A 13,018-nucleotide genomic window follows, 5' to 3' on the forward strand; every position below is an offset into this window, starting at 1 on the left:
TAAGTTCCAACCATGAGATCAGATTTTGTTTTGACACTAATTTCATAGAAAATTAGAAGATACAATTTTTTTTTCTCATTTAAGAACTATTTTAAAAGTAAGCATCTTAGGTTTTCAGAGTAATTTGTTTAGGCTTTGTTGAAATCCCCACCATTTTAAATCAAAAGTAGTTTAGTGATTGTTTTTAGTCAGAGTAACAATGGCTTCCACTTCTGAGAGTGCCTGTATAGAGCAAGCATTATGTAAAAACCATGATCTGTATCGTCTAATTTAAACTTCACGACAAAGCCATGTGGTAGTGGTACTCTTCCCATTTACAGATGAGAAAACTAAAAAGCTCAGACGGTGACTTTGTGAAAGGCCCACAGCTAGTGAGGCAGGGGCTGACCTGGAGCCCACTTTTGGCTGCCAAGTCTGCACTCCTGCCTGAGCCTTCTACAGGCGTTTTCCATCTCTGCTGCCGTTCATTAGTATTTCCATCCTTTATGAGTAGAAATATGTAGATGTCTTCTTCCTGGTGTTGTAGTCACGGAAAGTGTGAATTACATGCCCTCTTTGCAAGATTGTTTATTCATTTGTTACCATGGTTTCTCAAAAGACAGTTTTGCTTTAATCTTGCAGAAGGCGTTTCAGTTATTCTGAACCCATTCTGTTTGATTTCCAGTGTTTGATGGTCTAGGTGATCTTTTGATGCCAACCATGGCACCAGCCGGGCAGCCTGCACCTGTCTCCATGGTACCACCCAGTCCCGCCATGGCAGCCAGCAAAGCCCTTGGGAGCGACCTTGACTCATCCCTTGCCAGCTTAGTAGGCAGTGAGTATCTAGTTGTCTTTCACTGAAGCGTATGTGAGTTGGGTTTTCTTTTCCTTGCGATCTTCTCGTGTGTTTTATTTCTGGGTTCACATACAGGTAAGTATACTGAGGAATAGAGAGAAGTCACAGTGCCTCACCCAGCACAGTTCTTGGAAGGCAAGCAGCAGCTACGCCAGTGTCCTACAACCAGCCGCCAGCCCGTGTCAGTCTAGATTAACAAAGGTATTATCATAGGTGACATGCAAGTATTAAGCCAGGGTGTTATGTGTAATAAGGGCTTTTCTATTTCTTTGGAAATGAGAACATATTAAATATGTTGACAAATGCAGTATGTTTACAAATTTAGTATCCAAATGAGTTTCAGTCATTGACTGAGCAAATATTGATTATGTACTGAGCATTATTCCAGGCTCTAGAGATAAATGAGTGAACAAAACAGATACAAATTTCTGTTCTTATAAGCTTGGGAAGGGCAGAGACAAACTTTAAACTAAGTAAATTCTATAGTATTTTAAAAAATAGGTTCCATGGGGAAAAAAATGGAACAGACAAAGGGGAGTTGGGAGACTTACAGGGTGACACTTAGGGTGACCCTCAACAGGAAGGAAACATTTGAGCAAAGATTGTGAAGGTAACGGAGTGATTATGTGGTTATATGAAAAACATCTGTGGGCAAATGAAATAGTGTAAAGACACTGGGGCAGATTCAAGGAAAATCAAGGATGGACTAGTGGCTGTAGCTGAGTAAGTGAAGGGGGAACCCGAGGGCACTGTTATGGTGAAGGGGGAGCCCGAGGGCACTGTTATGGTGAAGGGGGAACCCGAGGGCACTGTTATGGTGAAGGGGGAACCCGAGGGCACTGTTATGGTGAAGGGGGAGCCCGAGGGCACTGTTATGGTGAAGGGGGAGCCCGAGGGCACTGTAATGGTGGAGCGGGAACCCAAGAGCACTGTTATGGTGGAGGGGGAACCCGAGGGCACTTTTACGGTGAAGGGGGAACCCGAGGGCACAGAGGGCACTGTTACGGTGAAGGGGAAGCCCGAGGGCACTGTTATGGTGAAGGGGGAACCCGAGGGCACTGTTATGGTGAAGGGGGAGCCCAAAGGCACTGTAATGGTGAAGGGGGAGCCTGAGGGCACTGTTACGGTGAAGGGGGAACCCGAGGCACTGTTACCGTGAATGGGGAGCCCGAGGGCACTGTTATGGTGAAGGGGGGAACCCAAGGGCACTGTTATGGTGAAGAGGGTACCCAAGGACACTGTTATGGTGAAGGGCGGCCTCTGCTCTTCACTCTGAATCTGGTTTTGTATTAAGGTGGATGGTTTGCCATTGCAGATACACTTCCTCATTTAAGGCAGTATCTAAAGCTTAGCCAGTCATTGACTGATACAGACTTTTTGACCTATACATTTTCCTGTGGATTGTCAACTACCTTTGAGAATTATCTCAGCTGAGAAAAACTAATCCTCTAGAGCAACAGCCAAACAATTTTGAAAAAGAAGGACAAATTTGGAGGACTAATATTTCCTAATTTCAAAACTTCTACAAAATGACAGTAATAAAGACCAGTGGTGCTGGCATAAGGATAGACATACACAGAGGTCTGACAGTTAAGTTCATGAACATCACAGCATGTGTTTACGTTGGCGGCACTGAACGAGGAGCTCAGTAATGTTTCCTAGCCTTGGGGTATCAGCATCTCACAGGTCTGATCCGCGCTGATGGCGGTGTCTTGCTGAGTGGCGTTCATTATTGTTGTTTCGTGGTTTTGGTGCCCTTGCAAGAATGTTGGCACTTGAATTAGAGCAATGAACAAACATTTGTAAATTTCTTGTAAAACTTGACAAGAGTGGAAGTGAAATCAGGGATGTGTTAGTCCAAGTTTATGCAGATAATGCTGCAAGGGAAATGGCAGTGTACAGATGGATTAAACATTTTTTCTGACGGGCGAGAAAGTATCACTGATGAAGAGAGTTCAGGGCAGCCAGTAACAAACAGAACTGATGAAAACATTGCAAAATTCACCAAATTGTGTATCAGGATCCTCAACTGACTATGAGAAGCACGGCAGACCAAGTAAACATACATAGGGAAACAGGAAAATCTGAACTTGAAGTCTTGGCCAACTCATGGCTCTTGCATCACAGCAGTGCACCAGCTCATAGACTGTGGGGGAGTTGTTAGATGGTAAACAAACAACTATATTGGAACACCCTCCTTACTTACCTGCTCTGGCCCTCAAGACATTTTTGTTTACCTGAAGATAAACAAAATAGGAAATGAAAGGAAGATTTTTGATGACATTCAGGACATCAAGGGTAATACGACAACAGCTATCATGGCCATTACAAAAAAAGAGTTCCAGAATTGCAGTAGAGGGTGAACAAGGTGCTGATGTTGGTGCACAGCTACTTAAGTACCTCGAAGGTGACCATGGTGATACTCAGCAAGGAGGTATGTAGAACTCATTCTAGGATGAGTTTGTGAACTTAATTGTCAGACCTCGTAGACCAATAGACCAAAATAAAGAGCCCAGAAATAAACCCTCATGTATAAAGTCAAATGATTTTTGACAAGAGTGCCAAGACCATTCAATGAGGTAAAAGATAGTCTTTTCAAAAAATTATTCCAGGATAACTGGGTGACCTCATGCAAAAGGATAAAGTTGGACCCCTTACTTATACCAAGAAAAATAATTCAAAACAGACCACCGAGGACTCAGCACCCGTAGCACAGTGGTTACAGCACCAGCCACACACACTGAGGGTGGCAGGTTTGAACCCGGCCCAGGCCAGCTAAGCAACAATGACAACTGCAACAACAGCAACAAAAATGGCCGGGTGAGGTGGCAGGTGCCTGTGTTCCCAGCTACTTGGGAGGCTGAGGCAAGAGAATTGCTTGGGCCCAAAAGTTGGAGGTTACTATGAGCTGTGGCACCGCAGCACTCTACTGAGGGTGACATAATGGGACTCTGTCTAAAAAAAAAAAAAAAAAAAAAAACACAGAGATAGATGTAAGAGCTAAAACTATAAAACTCTTAGAAGAAAATGTAGAAGCCAATCTTCATGACCTTGGGATTATGTAACATTTGGTTTCTCAGATACCTGGTGTAACACCAAAAGGATAAGCAGCCAAAGAAAAAATAGATAAAATTGTATCAGAATTGAAAACTCTCACGTTGTGGGTGACACCATTGAGAAAAGGACAAACCACAGAATGGGAGAAAGTATCTGTAAATCATTTAGCAGACAAGACACTTGTACCCAGAACAAAAAGATCTTACAACTCAATAATGAAAAGACAAGTAAGGTGATTTAAAGATGGGAAGGATTTGAGTAGACACTTCTCCAAAGACTACAGACATATGGTCACTGGGGACATGACCGCGTGGTTACCATCAGTGTCATTAAAAGGCGAATCTAAACCACGGTAAGACACCACCTTACACCCATCAGGAGGGGAGTGATTCAGAGGACACAGAACCCCCGTTGATGAGGGTGGGGAAAGTGAGCACGCAGGCCCTGCTGTAGGGAGCACAGCGCAGTCTTGCCTGCTGTGGAAAGAAGTCTGGGGGCTCCTCAGAACATCAGACACAGAGGCACCTGGCAGCTCACAGTCCTGCTCCGAGATGCATGGCGTGGAAATGAAAATACAAATTCACACAAAAATGTGTGTGTGGATGTTCATACCATGATTATAATTGCCAAAACATAGAAACAGCTCTGATGTCCATCCATGTAGTGGAATATTATTTGGCAGTAAGTAGGAAAAAACGCTGATACGCTGAGGGGGAGAAGTCGGTCACAGAAGACTGAATGTCGTCTGATCCCATCTAATGAAATATCCAGAATAGGCAGGTGCACAAAGGCTGGGAGGGGATCAGGGGCTGCAGGGGCGGAGGGGCGGGAGGAGGAGGAGGAATCACTGCTCCTGGGTGCAGAGGTTCTTTGTTAAGATGGTGAAAATGTTCTCGATTGACTGCAGTTGTGTGACTGTGAAAATAATAAAACCATTGCCTTGTATGCTGTAAAAGGTGGAGTTTATGGTATGTGAATTAGATCTCAGTAAAAATGTTTGTACAAACAGTTGTCAGTGTCAGCTGAGGTTTCAGAAGCTGCACTGCTGTCTTGCCGCTCACAGCGTCTTCCCTCCCTCCACGTCCATCTGTGACAAGCCCCTTGCACACTGATGTCCTCCAGCTGCCCTTTTCTCAGACCCCGCCTTCCACTTAGCTGTGCCACCTGCCACAGAAACTGGAGAAGGGATTCCTCTGTATGTGTCTGAGGCACATTTCTACTTATTTGTATTTTTTCACGTGAACGGGCATAAATATTTGGTTTAGATTTTTAATCACTTAATACACATACACATAGATTTAGTTTTTTAGTCAAACTGAAAAATAAGTTTAAAAAGTGAAGTGTGTTTGTCTTCAAAACAAAAAAATGACTAAAATATCAGTAATCATTTCTATATAAGGCATTCAGCTGATATATGCCTTATTGTATACTATAATGCAAAGATTTCGTAATAAGTAAATATTAACATCATCCTCTGAAGGGGTATCCAACCTTCTCTTTTATTTGCAGCACAATGGAAGAATAAGGGTTGTCTTGGGCCTCACATTCAATACACAAACGTTAAGGAAAGCTGATTAGCAAAAAAAAGTTCTCAAAACATTAGCTTGGGGCCAAAGGTAGCAGGTTGGACACCTGCCTCAGCCCCACAGGGAAGTGGGCTCTTGGGGCTGGCTGCACCTGGGGCTGACTCCTGTCCAGACCTCTGCTGGCCTACAGGTCTCCCTTCTCCCTGAAGCCTTCCCCGAGCGCCCGTGTGAGACTGCCCGTCCCTGGTGTGGTCACTCTCCCCTGATGCCCGCCCTCGCTCTGCCTTCCCTTCCTCCCTGAGCTTTCCACATCACCTGCTGGCCTGAGCTTTCCACATCACCTGCTGGCCTGCAGGTCTCCCTTCTCCCTGAGGCATTACCCGAGCGCCCGTATGAGACTGCCCGTCCCTGGTGTGGTCGCTCTCCCCTGATGCCCGCCCTCGCTCTGCCTTCCCTTCCTCCCTGAGCTTCCACATCACCTGCTGGCCTGCAGGTCTCCCTTCTCCCTGAGGCATTACCCGAGCGCCCGTATGGGACTACCCATCTCTGGTGTGGTCGCTCTCCCTTGAGGCCCCCCACCCCCTGCTCTGCCTGCCCTTCCTCCCTGAGCTTCCACATCACCGTTCACATCATTTGCTGGTCTATCGTGTCATTGTTCATCTCACACCGTTAGACCACTCGTCCTTGCTGGAATCTTTGTCTCACGAAAATGTCCCAAGTGCCTACGACAGTGCCTGACATATGTGGAGGCCCAGTAAATATTTGCCAAAGTAGTAAATAAGTTGAGATTAGGACAGAATGATTCAGTCGGCCGTGTCAGGGGTTTCTGAGACCACCACCTCATTCCCAGATTCACTAGAAGGACTCACAGGACTCAGCATGTCACTGTCCTCACAGCTGCAAGGTAAAGATACCTGGCTGGATCTAAGGAAAGAAGGTGGATCAGCAGAGTCTGGGAGAACCCACGTGCAGACTGCCTCCTGCTCCACCTGCGAACTTCCTCCCTACCCACATGCAGACTTCCTCCCTCCCACCTACCTGCAGACTTCCTCCCTCCCTCCCCACCTGCAGACTTCCTCCCACCCCACATGCAGACTTCCTCCCTCCCACCCACCTTGCAGACTTCCTCCCTACCCACATGCAGACTTCCTCCCTCCCACCTACCTGCAGACTTCCTCCCTCCCTCCCCACCTGCAGACTTCCTCCCACCCCACATGCAGACTTCCTCCCTCCCACCCACCTGCAGACTTCCTCCCGCCCCATGTGCAGACTTCCTCCCTCCCACCCCACCTGCAGACTTCCTCCCTCCCTCCCCACCTGCAGACTTCCTCCCACCCCACCTGCAGACTTCCTCCTGCCCCATGTGCAGACTTCCTCCCGCCCTCCCCACCTGCAGACTTCCTCCCTCCCCACATACAGACTTCCTCCCACCCTACCTGTAGACCGCCTCCTGCCCCACTTGCAGACTTCCTCCCACTCCACCTGCAGACTTCCTCCTGCCACACTTGTAGACTTCCTCCCGCCCCACTTGCAGACTTCCTCCCACCCACGTGCAGACTTCCTCTCTCCCACCCACCTGCAGACTTCCTCCCACCCTTGTGCAGACTTCCTCCTGCTGCTCTTTTCCCATGAGGAAAGAAACACGTCCCCAGCAATGAGAGCACAGCTGCACATTTCTGCCCAAGGACACCCTTGGACCAGTGTTTTTCAACCGTTTTTATCTCACAGCACACCTCCTGTGGCTCAAAAGAGTAAGGCGCTGGCCCCATATACCACAGGTGTGGGTTCAAACCCAGCCCCATCCAAAAACTGCAAAAAATTTAAAAAAAGGAATATACTTACTGTGCTTTGAACTTCTTTCAAATATAATTTAATTAGTGACCTTTAAAATTTTTCATGGCACACTGGTTGAAAATCACTACTGTAGAGACTCAGCACCAGGGCCTTATCGGATGCTCTTCTGCTTAGCACACACCTGAATCCCAGACTTGCAAAAGAAAGCAGGTATTCAGCATAAACCCGACTGCACAGTGTAGGTGCAGTGAGCCTCCCTTGTCACTCAGGTACCACCCGGCTCCACACGCCAGCTTCACAGGCCTTCTGAAGACATCAGTTTTAAGTCTGCTGTGTTTACTCTTTTGTGGACACCAATTAGCATGTAAATATGATCCTTAAGTCTAACAAGAAGTAAAAGAAAACTTTTAATTCATGGATATATTTTATAAATAGTTTCTTTTCTGTAGAACTGAATATAATCATTCCTAAGCAAAATATGGACTTTCTCTAGACCTCTGATGTTTGATCTTTTAATAGTAATGTTGTATTACAGAAGCTGAGTACAGAGATGTAAATTCTCTTTTCTTTTATCTATTTATAGATCTTGGAATTTCTGGTACCACATCAAAAAAGTAAGTGTTTTGAAATTATCTGGTTTCTTTTTGACTACCTATTTGTACCAATTTGAGACTATCAAACATTGTACTTATTGGAATAATTATTCATTCTCAAACTAGGTAATTTCACAATTGCTTTTTATTTTGGTTTGGATTTTTGTTATTTTTCTTCTGCTGGAATCTCCAAACTGTTGCTTTGCAATGAAAAGGAATAATATCTTTCAATCTCCAAGATTGTCAGTAAATTATATCTCCAAATATTTGGAAATTGTGGTTTTGAATATTTTAATAGTTTTAATTCTAGATTCATTACACTGTCCCTAGCTAACACTGATTTCTAAGAGTCATTGGTGGAGTATCAATCTTAAGGAAGGACAGCAGAAATGATAAACCTGATACCCCTTCTTCAAATTTGTATTTTGTCACTGACACTAGGATACATTTTCTGTAGAAAGTGTCTCACAGTCTCTCTCAGGCAGGTTGTAGTCATGACACAGTTGTGTGAAACCATTTCTTGAAACCTCTAAGATCCAGAAAGGGCCATCATACATTTTATCGTATTTCTTGCCCTAATTTTCCGGTTCTCTTAATAAGTAAAGGTTTTTTTTTTCTTGCCAGAAAGATTGGATAGTTATTTATCAATGTATCTTAAATTCAACAAAATATAGGCATATGGTATTTGTGATATATTTGTTTGTAATTTTTTAATGACGAATGAAGGGCAGGGCGCCAGACACATACACCAAAGCTGGAGGGATGGAACCTGGCCTGGGCCAGCTAAAACAACAATGACAATTGCAACAACAACAACAAAAACAGCCAGGCTTTGTGGTGAGCACCTGTATTCCCAGCTACCTGGGAGGCTGAGACAAGAGAATCGCTTATGCCCAAGAGTTTGAGGTTGCTGTGAGCTGTGACGCCATAGCACTCTACTGAGGGCAACATAGTGAGACTCTGTCTAAAAAAAAAAAAAAGAAGAATTCAGTTAAATTTTCTGGCATATTTTTCTATTACAAGTAATAGGAAATTCCTATTATCATTGAGGTCCAAACTTAATGAGTTTTTCAAATGCTTCTAAGCTTTCTTAGCTGGATTGTGGTAAGACTTCCCCTTTTCGTTACCGTGCAAACTGTCTAAACCCAAATGAATGCATCCAAAGAGCCTAATCTTTTTTTTTTTTTTTTTTTTCCGATTTGTGGGGGAAGATTGTTTATCTGCTTTTCTTGAATGTTTGGTTTTAGGGGAGATCTTCAATGGAATGCTGGAGAGAAGAAGTTGACTGGGGGAGCCAACTGGCAGCCGAAAGTCGCTCCTGCGACCTGGTCGGCAGGTGTCCCCCCAAGTACACCGCTGGTATGTGACGCTCAGAGGCCAGGGTGGGGCTGACAGTCTGCCAGTTTCCAAGTATATAGGGCAGGTGCATTTTGTGTAACTTAGTTACTGATTTTGTCCTTTTTCATTGACATTAAAAAAACATTAACAAGGGTGGCACCTGTGGCTCAAAGGGGTAGAGCGCCGGCCCCATATGCCAGAGGTGGCGGGTTCAAACCCAGCCCCCGGCCAAAACTGCAAAAAAAAAAAAAAAGTTAACAGGATACAAAATTTACCAGAATGGTGATTCCATTGGCTTTATATTTAATGAAGATTATGATCCTTTTTTATTTTAAATATTTTGAAATAATACCAGGCTGCTTCTATGTATGTAAAATTGTGGAAATGACTTTTCCAAAGTATTAGATAGCACCGATCATTAAACATTTTTTTCATTTCTGCTCACTTTTCCCTATTGTCTTAGTAAGTGATGAACATCTGTTTTCTTACCAGAAAGATTGGGCAGTTTTCTATTGTGTAAGTGAAATTTCATTCTTAAAACCCTAGTACTCCTGCTCACCGTTTTAAAACTTGAAATTACTAACACCACATTTTCTGTAAAGTTTAAATAGGTTTCTTTTCAGTATTTTTAAATTTCTATTAATACACTAACACTGCCGTTCATTCTGGGAAAGAGCGTGTCACTGAAAATAATTATTGCTTTGTGAAATTTGCCAACACAACAAGAGCATGTTTCCAGGACAGCAAGATGTGCTGTTTTTCTATATGCCCCACATACAACAAAACTAGGCTAATGTCTGTTTCCCAAGGTCACTAGCGTTTCCACCTTCACTTACACCAACTCCACCTGTCTAAACCAGGCCCTCCTGCTATCATCCTTTCCTTTCTGCCCAAATTCCTAACCATCATTCACCAGCCCCGTCCGAACAAACATGCATGGATGTAAATGAATACAAGTTTGAATAAAAAACATTTTAGAAAGACTCCATTGAAAATGTTACGTTCCAAAAATTAATTTAAATATCCGAGTTTTGGAATTTAGGACACATTTTCTTTGAAATCATTTTGTAAATAGTCACTTTTATATAAACAGTTTTATAAATAAATACTTCAATAAGTTCGAATCAGTCTTTAAAATCCAGAATTTATTAAGTTCAAATCAGTCTTTTAAATCCAGTCTTTTAATCCAGAATTTGCCACTAAGTAATACTAAGAGTTTTCACTAAATTACAATTTATCCATAGTTTCCTCAAGGAAATCCATTGTACTCAGACCTGGGTTCTCACACCTGTGTGCTCTGCCCCCCCCCACACACACACACACCTCGCGGTGCTGTGAGGACACCCAGGCACCGTGACCTCTATTGCTCACAGTCTAAAAGAACTTCGTTGTGAGACCTGTTTCTAACAGGTCACCACGAGAAGATTGCTTTTATGTCTACATCTGTAAATCTTTCTGCGCATTACTTTAAAACAGTACCTAAAAAACAGTTTTTGTGGTGGCGCCTGTGGCTCCAAGGAGTAGGTTGCTGGCCCCATATGCCGGAGGTGGTGGGTTCAAACCCAGCCCCGGCCAGAAACTGCAAAAAAAAAAAACAGTTTTTTCATTTAGCTATGAATTAAAGAGTTTTGTTTTAATTTTTATAAAGGAAACAATAGAAAGCTATAAATTTCTCTTCAGCTGACAATGGATGACCATGACATTTATTGCCAAGCCAGGACCATTTAAGGGGGGAAGGGACTGTAACTGTCCCCCTGGCCCAAGCATTCGCTGTGCCTGGCGACATGTGAGCTGGCAGGTCTGGCCCAGGGCCGCACTCTGCTCTTAGGTACAGACGGAAGCCTCTGAGAGCCTCTGAGATTCAGTAAATGTAAATAAAATCTGTAGAGAAAAAATGCTGCTTTAGAACTGATCTTAGAAGTCTGTTAACACTTCATAATGACACAAAATTTCACAATGTGAATCATCATTAGCAAAGGTGGGGAGCTGCTTCTCCTGTTCTCCGATGTGCAGAATTAGAGGGCCTCATGGCTGTGTGCTGTCCTGAGAGGCTGCTGCTTCGCGGGGAGTTGCCCTTATCAGCAGGATAAAATTTATTTTTCTGCACGATAGTGTCTGACGTGGGTTGGAAGGGATGGTGGTGAGAGCCTGATGTCTGGCAGATCAGCTGAGGGTTAACACTGGGAGCCAACAGTGAGGGTCAGAGCCAGGGGAGAGAGCACGTTGTCAGGATTACTATGGACGAGGCAACGGGAGGGGCCCAGGTTTCTGTGTGGGGCAGTTTGCCAGTACCCCGGGAGGGAGCAGAGGAGGAGCATGTGGGAACACTGCCAAGTCGACAAACTTTCTTGGCTACCCCAACCCCCATCCCACCCCCAGACCCAGATTAGGAATGCTAATTAGCAACTGGGATTTTTTTGTTTTTGTTTTTGTTTTTTTTGTCTTTTTAAATTTCAGATTAATTTGAGAGTACAATTAGATTACAATGTTCACATTTGTTAGGTAGAGTCCCTGTTGTAGTTGTGTCCTGTGTCCAGGAGGTGTGCCATACACCCCCACATTGTGCCCATGAAGGGGGAGCACCCAGCCCCTCCCTCCTCCCTTTTCCCCTCTTCCTCACACTGTTTTTATAAGAAAACTGCCCACTGACCAGCCAGCACTAGCACTGACCCTGAGGTTAATATTCTCTCTCTCTTTTTTTTTTTTTTTGCTCTCAAATTTCTTGTTTTTGTTTATGAAGCAGAGCATTTTACATTATTGGTAATTAAACTCCAGAAAGTTAACTATGGTAGGTTTTAATATAAAGTATCCATAGCAACTATGGGAAGAAAAATTAGAACAACAGAAACAATTTATTACAATGGCAGAATGGTGTATAATTTTATTTTCTTTATTTTCCTTAACATTTTAGGGCACAAGATAAAGGTTCCTGTATGCATAGTTATTTGTCTTTATTCATTCTTAGTCTTACCTGTGGTCTCTTATAAATTCCCTGCCATTTGCCCTATTTACTTTTTACAAAGCTCTTCTTCTTAACAGAGCTCTGGCTTTGCTTTTACTTAAGAAATCACTTTGGGGGCCTCTGGCTTTCTCAGATGTGCCCTGCCCTGACCCCATTCCTTCATAAAACATCTCTTTCATTTTCTATTTGATATTTTTCTAAGAATGTTCAAGAAGAGGGACACCACACTCCTGTGCTTCAGAAGCAGCAAAGTAGTGTTTCCAAATTTTCCTGGTAATGCACCTGCCTTTCCTCTTGAGACCAAGGTGGGAGGAGCAGATGGGGGAGTGGAAATCCTTTTGCTACCTTCTAAGGTTTGCCCTGATATTTATTTATTTTTTTTCCTTTTTTTTAATTTTTATTAAATCATAGCTGTGTACATTAATGTGATCATGGGGCACCATACACTTGGTTCATAGATCATTTGACACATTTTCATCACACTAGTTAACATAGCTTTCATAGCATTTTCTTAGTTATTTTGCTGAGACCTTTACATTCCACATTTACTAGGATTCACATATACCGTTGTAAGAGCTAAGGTTACTTTTCCCAACTTATTTCAAATTTCCTAGTTGCTGCTTAGAAATGTAGCTGTAAAATGTTTCAGATCAAGGAAGCCAGATTAGATCTAGCAGCCTGCCAGGACGTGAGTACTTGCTGGTGGTCTGCTGACAGGCTGTCGTCAGGCCCTGAGCCACCCCTCCCATCTTTCTTGGGTTTCCTACTCCTATATTGCAATGCACAGCAGACCTGTTGAGTTTTCATCACAAAAACTGGAAAGATACTTGCAATTCAGACACATGTGCATGTTGCGGGACGGTTGCTGTTAAAACTTGGGGCAAAATTAATTTAACATGTAGGGAGGGATCAT

General features: G+C 43.6%; 1 protein-coding gene across 6 annotated transcripts in view; it reads left to right on the forward strand.

Annotated features, from left to right (window-relative positions):
- Positions 1-13,018, forward strand: part of SNAP91 (synaptosome associated protein 91) — a 177,004-nt gene that overhangs the window by 146,128 nt on the left and 17,858 nt on the right. For 4 of the 6 annotated variants that reach the window (XM_053602336.1, XM_053602337.1, XM_053602335.1 and 1 more), the window contains 3 exons: positions 665-814; positions 7,796-7,826; positions 9,053-9,164. In XM_053602336.1, coding sequence (XP_053458311.1) covers positions 665-814; positions 7,796-7,826; positions 9,053-9,164 — 293 coding nt within the window. Of the gene's footprint in view, positions 1-664; positions 815-7,795; positions 7,833-9,052; positions 9,165-13,018 lie in introns of those variants that run through there. The other 2 variants (XM_053602340.1, XM_053602338.1) reach the window with 2 other exon arrangements.

The sequence above is a fragment of the Nycticebus coucang genome, chromosome 9 (genome assembly GCF_027406575.1).
Source record: "Nycticebus coucang isolate mNycCou1 chromosome 9, mNycCou1.pri, whole genome shotgun sequence".
NCBI lineage: Eukaryota > Metazoa > Chordata > Mammalia > Primates > Lorisidae > Nycticebus > Nycticebus coucang.